This window comes from Hippopotamus amphibius, chromosome 4 (assembly GCF_030028045.1).
Source record: "Hippopotamus amphibius kiboko isolate mHipAmp2 chromosome 4, mHipAmp2.hap2, whole genome shotgun sequence".
NCBI classification, from domain to species: Eukaryota; Metazoa; Chordata; class Mammalia; order Artiodactyla; family Hippopotamidae; genus Hippopotamus; species Hippopotamus amphibius.
This window is the reverse complement of record NC_080189.1, coordinates 182,979,025-182,992,884: the sequence shown is the minus strand read 5'-3', so window position 1 is coordinate 182,992,884 and position 13,860 is coordinate 182,979,025. Positions and strand designations below refer to the sequence as shown.

Sequence of the window (13,860 nt, the reverse complement as noted above, 5' to 3'; positions counted from 1 at the left end):
TTTAAATCATCTTGATATTCCTTCCCAAGTAAGACTTAGGGGGTTGGTGGACCAAAAATCTTCACAGCTATATCGCTTATGGGTACACAGGCAGAGAATAATACTAACACATTCATACGATATATTTTTTAAAGCGGTTTCACATCTATTATTTTACTTATATTCTAATATGACAATAACACAGTGGGGTAGGCAGGGTGTGGATTACTGTCTGTATAAGACAGATGTGAAAGATGAAGGTCAGAAAAGATAGTCTGCTCAAGGTCTTATACCTTGGAGTGTGTGTGTGTGTGTGTGTGTGTGTGTGTGTGAGAGAGAGAGAGAGAGAGAGAGAGAGAGTGTGTGTGTGTGTGTGTGTGTGTGTGTAGCGCAGGCTCGTGGCGATGGCCGGTCACTCTGGCACTCACCTGCTGATCCTGAAGCTTGACTCCAACGACTCTGAAGGTGTTGCTGGCAGTGTTGTGGTATATGTTGATCCGGCTGAATCCCTGCTGGCCAGGTTTGATTGGTACCCACTTCTTACTGGTGTCATCGTAGACCATCACGGAAGCCCGGGCTTGGCAGATGCTCTGTTCACTGCAGACCAAGAGGAAACGTTACGCGTCAGCCTCAGCTACGCGGGATGGGTGCCCGCGGCGTCCTCTGCTGAAACAGAGGCCCACTGCCCCTTGACACGGAGGCACTTCCTGGTTGCCAGAGCCTCCGACTCTCCATGGAGGGGCTGCTCTGTGAGGTGATAAGCTCTGACTCTCCAAAGACTGGGGGCGTGGACAGGAGGTTCTGTGCCAAAGTTTCTGATAGCGTGGAAGAGACTCACAGCTTCACTTTCAGGGGAAAAGGTGCTTGAATGAGAGAGGAATTACAGCTGTAATTTGCCAACTGTCCACAATATTCTAGGCACAGTGTTAAATAAGACAACGCACTAAAGCACCTAAGCTTCACAACTTACGAAGCAGCCGTTTATTACCCCCATTTTGTAGATGAGAAGAGAGTGGCTCAGAGACGTGGAAAGATTTATGCAAATTCACATAGCTACTCAGCAATTTTCTCTGGGATTTCCAACCAGTTCTGCCTGACTCTAGAATATATGACATAGATAATACTCTTCACAACATCCAACACAATGCTCAATTCATGTTACAACAGTGTGGCTTCACACAAGCTATGTAGATGATAGCATGATTAGGTGACCTCCTAAAGACCAGAGTGATGCAAATCAAAATAAACAGATGGCTGCACCTTGCTTCACTGGAGACATGTCCAAGCAACTCCCCTACTCAGAACGTGACAGAAAACCAGGGAGGAGGCAAAAGAAGCGCCTGGAAAGAGAAGATGGGTGTCACTGAAGTCAGCGCCCTGCAACTCCTGCCACGAGCCCACGGGCCTCTTCATTTACATATAAGCCTAATGATCTTAAACATTTACTTTCTCAGTCTCTAGTATATTAGAATTCCCCAATTAAAGAGGTAAGACGTGGCTGTCAAAGGCAGGCACACCCGCAGCAGTGAGCAGTGGCTGCTGGCGGAAAGGGGGGTCACACACACAGCTGAAGTATTAGCAACGGAAAGTTAAAGCCCAGCGAGGTGGGGCCCACTTATAAAGAAGTGAAAGTGTGCGCAACAGTATCACGATGAGGAAACCAAGCAGTCAGGAGAAGTCCCAGCACGTTCTCTTCACCATATTTAAGACAGCAGGGAAACGAAATATTCAAAGAAGTTCCCTTTCCCTGGTCACAGTGGTTACCAGGTGATGACGTGGTGGTTTTTATGAGACTGGCCCTCAGCGACGTGAAAGCCTCGACCTGGCCTGAGCAGTCAGTGTCTGAGGGCTCCCACGGGCTGAGCTTCCCCGGGACCCGGCTCCCCTGTGACCCCCAGGTGGTGCAGGATCCGTGCACAGATTATTATCATCTTAACAATAATCCTGGGTATGTGTGTACACACACCCGTCCGCACATATTCCCTCACCTCACGCTACAGGAATCCCTACGCGCATCTGCTGGCCGTCCAGCCAATGACTCCACGTGCCGGTGCTCCCACACCCACCCCGAAGGCCTGCGCTGCTCCGTCTCCATCTTGCCGCTGACCCCTCAGCTCGGCTCTGGGGTGCAGGAGTCTGGGGTACCCCTGACGTCAGCTGTCCAAGCCCTGTGTGGAGGGTTCTGTCTGTGGAAACGTACGGGGAGTGAATTACATGGGTTTTGCTGTGCGATTATGTTACATCTTTTTTTTTCATAATTTTATTCATTCAACAAACAATTAAGGGGAAATCAGTGAAGAGCCGAGTAGGCACAGGCTTCCCCAGAAGACACACACATCCCAGACAGCTTCCCCAGCCACATCACACTGGCAGGGACATAAAAGAAAAAACAAACAGAAAACCAAACAAGCCACTAGGCTTTGCCTTCTCTGAGTTCTGGAGCCTGAAACAACGTTTCTTCTACGAGAGTATTAGGAGGAGTTGCTGCTCCCCTCGCTGAGTCTCCGGGGCCCTGTCCTCATGAAGTCTGGTAGGAATCAGAATAAACTGTACACAGACCTTCCTTCAGATCAAGTCAGGGTCCCATTCCCAATATAAACTAACGACTCACCAACTTCTGGGCTAGGCTGTGTCACTTACTGCTACTGACGCACTCGGGCACTCACAGTGACAGTGGGCTAGTAGGTGTGCGCTCGGGATGCTGGCTCAGGAGCTGGGAGAGAGCCTGAGATGCAGCACAGTGCTAGGTAACAAAGCACAGACTCAATTCAGTTGGAAGGACCTGAGCCAAAATCCCAGCCGCAGCGCTTACTGGCATGTGACACAGAAGCCCCTGAGATGCCTCTGGGGAGCACATCCAGGAAGGAACGGTGTGGTAGAGTCCCTGTGTGACGGCCGTGGAGGAGTGCCCTTCAGATCTCCTTCAAGAGAGTCTATTCTGGAGCAGAGCTGACCAGTGGCCCAGCTGCTGCCTCCGGACACCCACCACGTCTGCACAGAGGCCATGTGCAGCTCTCTGGGCCACTCTCTGTCAATGACTACATGATGGCAGGGCTACCTGGCCCATCTGGGTTCCTCCCTGGGGAAACTTTCTCATCAGCCAGGCCCAAACTTTCTCAGAACTGTGCTGTGGACTGAGACACTTCCTACCCAGTCCTTCCAGCTCTCTCCTCCGGCAGATGTCAGACCTGCATTCTGGCCTGGGGCTCTCCGGGCCTCTCGGCTCCCTCCATCCTTCACTGACCTGATAAATCTCTGGTATCTAACTGTCCTTGGGGTCTTCACGTCTGCTTCTCGGAAGACCCACAGTGACACAGCCTGCATGGCGCAGCCTCCCCGAGGGCAGGGACATGGGCCTCACTCTTTGCTGTCTCCAGAACCCGGAACAGAGCAGGGCCCTGATGACTGCTCCTTGTGAAGAGAGCTCCGGAGAGGACCCAGTCTCTCTCCTGCTCAACACACCTCCTAAAGCAGCCCTATGCGCACACCGTGCCTCTGAACAGAACCGCCTGTTTTGTTGTAGAACGGCTGGACGTGTCCTTGCCCTGAGGGACAGACCACTCCCTGCCCTCCAGAGGTACAAAGGTGTTCTGGACAGCTCTGCCGGTCCGGTGGACAACCGAAAGAATGTCTCGGCTCTGCCATCCACTACTCACGTGACAGAGCTGCAGGCCAGGCCCCCTTGCCACCCCAGTCACTCTGCTCTAGTGAGGCCCCACCTGTTACATGTTTTCTTAAGGTCTGGGTATGGTACTGTTGTCTTCATCTGACAAGCACAGATGCCAGTGAGTCAGAAAACATTTAGTGATGCAGACATGCATATGACAGTCTCTGCTCACAGCTACTCAGGAAATAAGACAAATAATTACACACCTTACTCAGCCTGGAGGGGTTGGGGGAACTGGGGAGACTTTCTGAAGAAACTGCAGTGTGGGTTTAAAGCTGAAGAGCTCTCAACCCCAGGTGGGTTCAGGAAGGGGATGTGGGATTCTGGGTGTGGGAGGCCAGTGCCAGCAAGGCAGGGAAGCAAGGATAGTGCTCTGGGTGCAGAGCCTACCTGGGGCACCGCACACGCCTCTCGGGGCTGTTTAACAGAGACAACACAATAACAGACCCACTGCTGTGCTTGCCCCTGGTAGGTGCTCAAACATCAACCACTGTTTTTTAAATTGTAATTACAGCCACAGGTTACCTTTTGTTGTTGTTTTTAGCACTTTAGGTCCAACCTGAACTTGTGGTTAATTACAAATTCCTATCCTTCCCACATCTGACTAGTGCTTATGTGTCTCTGCTTATTTTACTAACACTAAACCAAATGCAAGAAAATAGTTGTTGTTTACTTAAGATTTCTCTTACTTATTATCCCTTTGGGATGTTTGTTTTGTTTTGCAGGGGTCAGCATTTTATTTTATTTATTTTTTATTGAGATATAACTGACATATAACATTATATTAGTTTCAGGTGTACAATATAATGATTCAATGTTTGTATAGATTGCAAAACGATCACACCACAGTCACTCTAGTTAATATGCATCACCACACCTAGCTATGTAAATTTGTTCTTCTGTTGTTTTGCTTTAATAAACTCTTTGATTGCTATCTGGCCTAGACACGGCCTCTGCGCTCCATACATCCACTGTCTTTTCAACAGCTCCGCCTGGACAAATATACACGCTCTGTACTACACACATATTCCACAGGCACCAGACACTTCATTTGTCTAAATCAGTTTTTTGAGGAAAGTTAATTTGGTAGACAAATATCTTCTTTTTAAAAATTGTTTACTGAATGAATGACTGAACTATTTTTTAAACATATACATACAAAATTCCCCTTACTAAATCGAAAAAGACTATTGCTACTCCCCCCAGCCCTGGCCCCATACAATGTGCACCAAAGCTGGTCCTCTTGAGGGCTCATCTCGGACGGGCTGCCTTCATGTGAGCAAACAACGCACTAACTAGCGGGAATCCATCCAATATGCCTTTTGGTTTGTTCCACGCGGTGCTGAACCACCAGGTTGATGGAACTTTTCCCCTTGGGACCTACGCAGTTCTGAGATGTAGATACAAGCAGAGTTTCTCTCCCAGGAGAAGGCTCTTTCAGAGTGAGCAGTCCAATTCCAGTGTTGTTTTGGGCTTTTGTACGGGTATTTGTGGGCCCTGTAAAAAATTCAAGCCTGTAATTTCCCTCTCAGTGGCATGTGAGACACATACTAACAAAGCTGTGGACGGCTCTTTCGTCAGCACCTTAGAGGAGGAAGACGACATGCCTCTGGGCCACAGTTTCCTCAACTGTACAAGGCTAGTCTGACCTCACGGGCCCCTCAGACAGCTGTGAGTTCACACTGAGCTCTGCCCATAAGCCCAGCCCAGGGCCAGCACAGTCAGTGTCTTGTCACTGGTTCGGCAGTTAACTCTTTGAGACTATAAGTCAGAAGCCACTATTGAATCCCTGCTGAAATCTCTCACTTATAAAGAAACAGAGCAAACATACCCCAAATCTTCTGCATACAACTGTGAAACCTACTCATGGATCTTCCTGAACTTGACATAAGAAACCACTGATGCGCTTGTGGATAAAACTAACACACGGGAAAACACAGTGAAGGCAGCCTGAAGTCTGGAAAAGAGCAGCTTCCACGACCCACCAGCTATTGGACTCCCGCCCCATTACTCCTTACATGACCTGAAATGAGGTCTCTGAACCTCTCACGGGCTTGTAGGGACACCTCATCTCAGCCATGCTCTTTCTTGTGCACAATGTGGAACCCCTTCCACTCTACAAATACTTGTCAGGACTTTTCCAGGTATTTACTACAAAAACTTGAAGGACAGAGTGTTATTTCATAAAGTAAGGGCAAAAAGTTGCAAAGCCAAAAGGGGAACAGAGAGCAACACAGCCAATCACGAGGCTTGTTGGAAGGCTACGTCCAGGGCTGAGCTTGGAAACGGCGCAGCACGTGGACCTGTAAGAACTGGTCCCCGTGGCAACTGTGCTCGCCGCTGCCTCTCACCAAAGCTCTTACCCGTCTGTCCTGCTTCTCAGTATCTGCATCAGCCTCTGCCTGCCCCTCCACACAGTGAGCTCCTTGAGGGCAGGGGCTCTGCCACTGCCCCGTCGTAAACTTGGTCCCTTGCATGTTGCAGACACTACAGACTGTTGAACCCATGTCTCTCTAACTGTGAATGAGCGCATTTATGACCGTGTGTCCGTGTGAACATTCCAACCACAATCCTCAGAGAGAGAGGAGCTGCCAAGTAACAGCCTCTGTGACAGACCAACGGCAGCCTCTAAGGTCTCACTGCAGCTTGGGAGCTGAGAGTCAGGAAACCGCAATGCTGAGGTGGGCCCGCTGCAGAGTGAGGCTCCCAGGAGGCGGCTGGGGGGAGACCTGCTGCTCTGAGAGAGGGCAGGCTGCCTCCCTGGGGTCCTCTGGAGGGTTGGCCTAGGAGTGCACTCTGTTGCCTGGGTCACACCTCACCCTCCCCACCAGCTCTGGCTCAGGCCAATCCCCAGCTCGGCCGCTCCCTTCAGACAGAACAACTCATCACACTCTGTCCTGAGGGCTGATCTTGTCGCCCCAGCAGGACCAGGAACCCAGGTGTGCCTGAGACTGAGGGATTTCCTGGGAGGTGGGACAGGACGTTCAGCGCTAAAACCAGGAAGGTCCCATGCAAAGCAGAGTGAGTGGTTAAAGGACTGGGCGCTCCCTCTCTCTCCCCACAGTAAGTATCATGGGATTAAGCACCTAACACACACCCACTGAATGTGTGTTTGGCTGCTGTAAGTTGATATGAGCTGGCACCACTCCCTGTTCCCAGCTGCTCCCTCTCCAGCTCTCATTGTCTCTTCCACCAGGCTGAGAAATGTGATACCCGGCCAGACCCACCTCCTGCAGAACAATGGCAGGTATAGTAAGCAGTATGAGGAAAGGCTACCCAGCGTCTTTCCTGTGGGGGAAAGCATCCCTCCCCCAGGAGGTGACACAGGAGCAGGCACTCAGAAGAGTATGTAGGCAAAGCAGCGCTCGGAGACCCGGTGTGGGAGATGCCCCCGCAGTACGGCCTGTGCCTCCAGCAGGCACGCCTCTGCCCTGGGGCTCTCGGCAGAGGCGGGACCCCACAGCCTGTGTGCTACCTGGACACCCAAGGTGACTCTCCAGGCCACGCTGAGGAGCCTTTGACCTTGGTTTTCTCCTTAGAGTTTAAAAGAATACGGGGTAATGGCAGCTCCAATGTGGACACAGAAGGTGCTTCACACTGGTTTCACCTCAAGTCTCACCTCATGAGGATGTGCTGTTTACTTGGGCCAACATTTCCCTTGGTCAAGACGACTTCTCTTTCCTACATCCACAGTCTGCATCTTACCTTTCTCAGTTTAGTGCCACTGCCTTCAGGAAGCGCCTCTCCATTCACTGCCACTGTTCTGAAGGTCTACTGATTTTCTCTCTTCTCCATGAAGCAGGTATTTTGGGGTTGGTTTGTTTTAAAAATATTGTTCATCTCTGCAGCTCCAGTAACTGGGACCTAGTGATTGCTCAATGATTATCTTTGAATAAATGCTTGCTTTTGAGTGCACCTAGTTTTGCCAGGTATATTTCTCTGCCTTCAAGGATTCTTCAGGGTGGGATGGGGGAGGGGCCAAGACTCACCTGAGATCGGGCCACCACTGCTTTCTCTTCCTGCAGCAATTCAACAAATAAACCTAGAAAACACCTCTTTTTCTGAGTACTGACTACGTACCAAGTATATATACCTGCACGTCTGGTACTTAGAAACTGGACGGTGTACTGAACAGAAGCCTTGGTCTGCATCCTCACCGGAAAGTGTGTGCGCACAGCCCGCCGCGCTCTAGGGGGGCAGTGTGCCCGGAGCAGAAGGGAGCCTCGCATGTCCGGCCCGGGGCTGAGGCGCACCTCGGGCAGAGTGCATGGTGTCCCCGACTATCACCCTGAGCTGCCCGTTGCTTCTCCACACACATACATTCCAGGGGAACCAGGAGGCCCACACCAGCCACGTCGGCACCACGTCCCAACCCAGGGACTGAGGAACAGAGATGCAGACAGTCCTGCTGGAGTCCAGAAATATTCGGAAGTAACTTTTTAGATGGAGGGGGAAAGTTTCCCAACGTCCCACGGCAAATATGGGGGAGGCCGGGACCAGCCTGCAGACCCCACTTTCTGCCACACGATAGGGCTCCTCTGCCTCCTGAGTAAAGCATTTTTACCACATGCGACTTTTCTCCTTTTTATGTCATTTTTTCTGAACCATTTGAAAGTTGCAGACATCATGATGCATCAATCCTAAGGTTTTTAGTATACATTTCTTTAAAATAAGGACATTCTAATCTATAACTTTACATTACATCTAAGGAAATTAGTAATTTTTTATGGGTCTAGGATCCACTCACGCATTACATTTGGTCAGGCTGTCTGCTTATTCTCTTTTAAGCTAGAATGTTAGGCCCCATTTTCCCCCCGTTTTTCATTGACATAGACTTGAAGGCTGTCCCCGTCCTGGAATGCTTCCTTGTGGCCGAAGTCGGGGTGAACAGGAAGAACACAACACACAGACGGTAGTGGGCACTTGCCCCATCACGTCACAGCAGGCAGCACCGCCAGCTGCCTCTGCTGAGAGGCACACTTGCCTATGGGAGCGGACGCCAGATCTCTCCAGCGGAAAGCTACATTTCCACTGGAGAGATCAGTAGATCCCCTATAGCGTGACCTTTTTTCTCTTAATGGGAAGAGGCCTGAAGACAGGTCTGGTGTTTTGCTCTAAACTTGCAGAGTGTGTATGCTGAAGCAGTTCATGCCTGTGCGAAGCAGGCTCCCCTGAGCCCACCACTCCACTCAGGCCAGGAAATGTGACGTCACCTCAGAAAGCTGTTTAGCTAGAGGCCTTGTGTCCCAGTGTCCTCCCCCGGACCCGTGGAAGCCACCATCCTGGACTGGGTGCTGGCCAACTCTGTGCATGCCTTTTGTAATACAGTCATAGAACTGACTAGTTTACAGACGTGGTTCTCAAACTTTTTTGGGCTCAGGACCCCTTTAGGCCCATATAAATTATTGAAGATGTCAGCTAACTACTAGAGAAATGCAAATCAAAACTACAATGAGGTACCACCTCAAACCCGTCAGAATGGGCATCATCAAAAAATCTACAAACAATAAATGCTGGAGAGGGTGTGGAGAAAAAGGAACCCTCTTGCACTGTTGGTGGGAATGTAAACTGGTGCAGCCACGACGGAAAACAGTATGGAGTTTCCTCAAAAAACTAAAAATAGAGTTGCCATATGATCCAGCAATCCCACTCCTGGGGATATATCCGGACAAAACTATAATTCAAAAAGATACATGTACCCCTATGTTCATAGTGGCACTATTCACAATAGCCAGGACATGGAAGCAACCTAATGTCCATTGACAAATAAACGGATAGAGAAGATATGGTATATATATATATACAATGGAATACTACTCAGACATAAAAAAGAATGAAATAATGCCATTTGCAGCAACACAGACGGACCTAGAGATGGTCATACTAAGTGAAGTCAGAAAGAGAAAAACAAATACCATATGATATCACTTACATGTGAAATCTAAAATATGACACAAACGAACCTATCTATGAAACAGAAACAGACTCAGACACAGAGAACAGACTGCTGGATGCCAAGGGAGGGGGGAGGGATGGATTGGGAGTTTGGGATTAGCAGATGCACACTATTATATGTAGGATGGATAAACAGCAAGGTCCTACTGTGTAGCACAGGGAACTATATTCAATATCCTGTGATATACCATAATGGAAAAGAACATGAAAAAGAATGTGTGTGTGTGTGTATATATATATGTATAACTGAATCACTTTGCTGTACAGCAGAAATTAACACAACTGTACTTCAATAAAATAAATCTTAAGAAATTACTGAGGGTACCAAAGAGCTTCTGTTTATGCAGATTAAGTCTATCTATATTTACTGTATCTGAAAACTAAGAATTTTTTAAAACACAAGCACACATTTCCTTGGCTGTCACAATGACAATGTCAACACATGCCATGTGGCCTTTGGAAAATTCCACTGTGCACTCATGAGAGGAGACTGAAAAAGGCAAATAATGTCTCAGTGTTATTACAAATACAGTTTTGACTCACAGGCCCTGAAAGGGTAGGTCTTCTGATCACATTTTGAGAACTGCTGCAGTATAGTAACGAAAACAATAAATTAGATCTGCACAGATTAACATGCAGAATCTCAAACGGGGACGAAGCCCCATTTTTGTGAGTGTTAAAGAAAGGCTTTGGGTAAATGAAGAATAAATTCAGTTTTAAACCCAAATATCTTTGCTCCTATGCGAGTTGGTTGGGAGGGTCAGACTGCCACGTCAAGGTGCAGTCAAGACTGTATGCTTTCCTCCACTCTGATGCCAGTGCCCCAGATGCCTGGACAGCTGGCTCCACTTCTCTGTGAAGTCTAGTGGAATCTGGAGAGTCTGACATCCTGAACCTGTTTCGACCCCTTCCCACACTTTCTCTCGAGGCCGCCGACATAGTCCTTCCCCTGGGGAGCCACCTGACGGGCCATGTGGACACAAGGGCTGCTCCAACGGCAAACACATTTACAAACTCCAATACGTGCCTGTGTGCCCAGAGTCTGTGCCTCTGCTCACTTGTGGGAATGGAACAGGTTTCCCACAGCCCTGGGATAGCTGCAGGGGTCCGGCTGGGCCAAGGACCGGGGAAGTACGCACACCTCCCAGGGCAGATTAACAGCCTGGGAATGAGCCCCGGCTGACACCCGGGTCATCGGCAGGGCGGTCTGGCTCAGATTCACACCCGAGCAAGTGTGTGCCACGCCCTGGGCACCGGGCAGATGCAGAACCTGCCCCGGAGCCTGCTCTAGGCGAGGAGGGGAGGTGGCAAGTGAACAGATGACTGGCAGAAGCATGGGTGCCACAGGAGGGCTGAGGAGGTCTCCCACCTCTTGTGGTACTAACAGTGGGAAATCGGAGACGATGAAGAAGGACAGTGATTAGGAGTCTGGATTCTAACTCTGACTGTAATTCTGGGCAAGTTCCTTCAAGAGGCTATAGCTAAGCTTAGCTTTTAAAAACACAAGAGACCTGGCTTCAAATCCCAACTCTGCCACGTGATACCAGTGTGACCTAGAGCAAGTAAGCTAACTTGGCTGACCCCTACTCTACCAGTGAGATGGGAAGAGCAACGTAACACCTCTGAGGATGAGGGTTAAATACAATATATGTTGTATTATATAACTAGCACAATGCTTGGCGTGTCATACTCGAAAAAGGGTACTGCTGTTACTTTCTTCCTTTAAGGGTTCAGTTGTCAAAGTCTAGACCAGCTCTCAACCGTTTCCTGACTCAGGACACCTACGGAACACAAGACACTCCCATGAGATTCTTTGAACAGAAGAAGGCAGCAAAGTTGCAAGACGCTCTTCCAGTGACCGGGCTACATATCCCGGGAGAGCAAAGAGACAACAAGATCTCTGAGGGCTCGTTTGACTGTGAGCTTCCAGGACTCGGACTTGCCTGTGAGGACGAGACGTCAAAGGAAATACCAGCTGCCCTTAGAGATGGTCTTCCAAACCCTGCAGCAGAGGCACAGGTATGGGCGGGGAGGTGTGTAGGGTGGACCAGGCTGTGAGACTTCTTACATCTTTGCATATTCAAGCTCTGAAGCCCTGTGGAATAAGTGGTGATTACTGTGCCCAGACAGCCGACTACTGACTGTACAGGGAGCCATGGATCCGTCATGACCTGAGAGCAAGCGGAAGATCCGCTCTCCCGGCCGCTTCTCCACCATGCCACAATGGGGAGCGCCACTGGGTGGCAGCTTTGGTGGCCCAGCCATTTCCAGTATCATAATCAAAAGTAGTTAATTAAATCCAGCAAGTTGATACATGTGTATCGCTGGGCACTGGTTTAGGCACTGAGGATACACTAGTGAGCAAAACAGACAAAAATCCCTCGGCTTTTGAACTTACATCCTAGTCGGGTGGAGACAACAAACTGAAAAGTCATGTAATATGTTAGAAGGTGAGAAGTGCTTTAGAAAAACAACCAACCAAGCACAGTAAAGAAAAGAGGGAGACGAGGGAAGGGTCAGATGCATCACTGATGTGCGAGGTTCCTCCCGCTTCGTGCAGCCTCGTTCAGCCAACACCCCCTGGAAACCTGTCCTGCAGTAGGTCAAACCTCCAGAGACCGCGCAGCTGCACACGGGCTTGCACCCAGCCTTCCCCACGTCCACCTGAGTTGTGTTTGACTCACTTCCCTCCTCCACATCACCCTGGGTCCATCAGGCAGCTCTGGAGGCTAGACCTCCACAGCATAGCACCTCCCGAATCAGCCGCTCTCCCGCTATGCTGCTGGCTCCGTCACTGGTCCCAACCGTGGCCCGTCACTCGCGTGACTGCAGCAGGCTCCTCGCCGCCTTCCTGCCTCCATTCTTGTTGCGCTACAGACCGTTATCCACTCGGTGGCCAGAGTGACTTTTCTTAAAGCTCTACCGGATGTCTTTCCCCTTGCGTAACCCCCTCCAAAGGCTTCTCACGACACAACAAACACCACCTGAACTCCTGCCGGGCTCCCAGGCTCTGCATGACGAGGTGTGGCTGCCCCTCTGCCCTATCTCCCTTCACTCTCCCTGTTCTTTCCCTGACCTGTGAACTCACCAAACTGTTCCCGTCTCAGGGCCTTTCCCCTTGCTGTCCCTCCCCGAGTGGCCCCTCCTTGTGTTTTCACGCTCAGGTTTTGCGTGGCTGCCTTGTGCCCTTGCAGTGAAGGCTCCCCCCAGGCGTGAGTGGGGCCAGGGGCCTGTTTCCGCCATCGCTATAGCGGGTCTTTCTGCATCTCCACGATTTCTCAACCATGCGCCCCCTCCCGATGGACCCCAGTACAATCTCAGCATGCCTGTCTCGTTCCCTCTGTCTCCCTGGCACGGAGAGCAGCTCCTCGGTCCCTCGTCCCTTTTAAATATCCTTAGAGTTTCCCTGAGACTGCACTTTCTCCTCAAAGTCCTTCCTGACAGCCCCCAACTTCTCAAGTCCTGCTGCTTTTCCTGTCTACACTCACCATGGTCTACACTGCAGGGGACTTAGCACCCGTGGTCCCTCCATTCCCGAGAGTGCCGTCTTCCCTCCTGACCAGGCTGCGCGCCGCAGCCCCTTCAGCTCAGCACACAGGAGCAGGAGTGCAGAGTGTTTGCATCAGGAGACCTGCTCTGCCCTGGGTCTCTCACTTCCTGGTCAGGTTACTCCCTCCCTCCCTCTCTGCCTGGGTCTCTTCCTCTATGAAGTGGGAACAACAAAAGCAATACTTGCCACCTCCAGGATGGCTGCTGGAATGAAATGGAATCATGCCGGAGCGAGTGTGCTGTATGCTGGCATGTACTCAAGAGAACTAACTCCCTGGTCCCAATTCATAGTTAAGTGCTCAGAAAATGCTTCTCCACTGATGGATGGCCAGAGCTGGGATTGATTCATTTTCATCATGTGAAGGCCTTTTCTACTCCCACCACAGGCACCATGGTGACCTAGGAATCTAGCAATCACATCTCCGTAATGTCAGCATGTGGAAAACAGACCGTCTGCAGCTCTCACAGCTGCTGTACTTACGGCCCCACTGGCGCCATGATCACAGGGGGCCTGGAGCGGGGAGGGTGGGTGCAGAAAAGCTGGGCTTTGGTTTGGCTGGACCACTCACTCACTCACCGAAGACAAGCTCTGCTCCAGCTCTGGGCCTCCGTTTCCCTATGTGCGTACCTCAGAGCTGGGCTACACCAGTCGCTTTCAGATTTCAAAATCATCACCACCAGCAATAGAACAACTTCTGTTCCTCAAAGAA

The 13,860-nt window shown here is 50.3% G+C and overlaps 1 protein-coding gene across 5 annotated transcripts in view; it reads right to left on the bottom strand.

Moving 5' to 3' along the window:
* The window catches only part of EVL (Enah/Vasp-like), a 156,880-nt gene that overhangs the window by 58,816 nt on the left and 84,204 nt on the right, over nt 1-13,860 (bottom strand). For all 5 annotated transcript variants that reach the window (XM_057731764.1, XM_057731763.1, XM_057731765.1 and 2 more), the window contains one exon: nt 408-576. In XM_057731764.1, coding sequence (XP_057587747.1) covers nt 408-542 — 135 coding nt within the window. In that variant the 5' untranslated portion in view covers nt 543-576. The remainder of the gene's footprint in view (nt 1-407; nt 577-13,860) is intronic.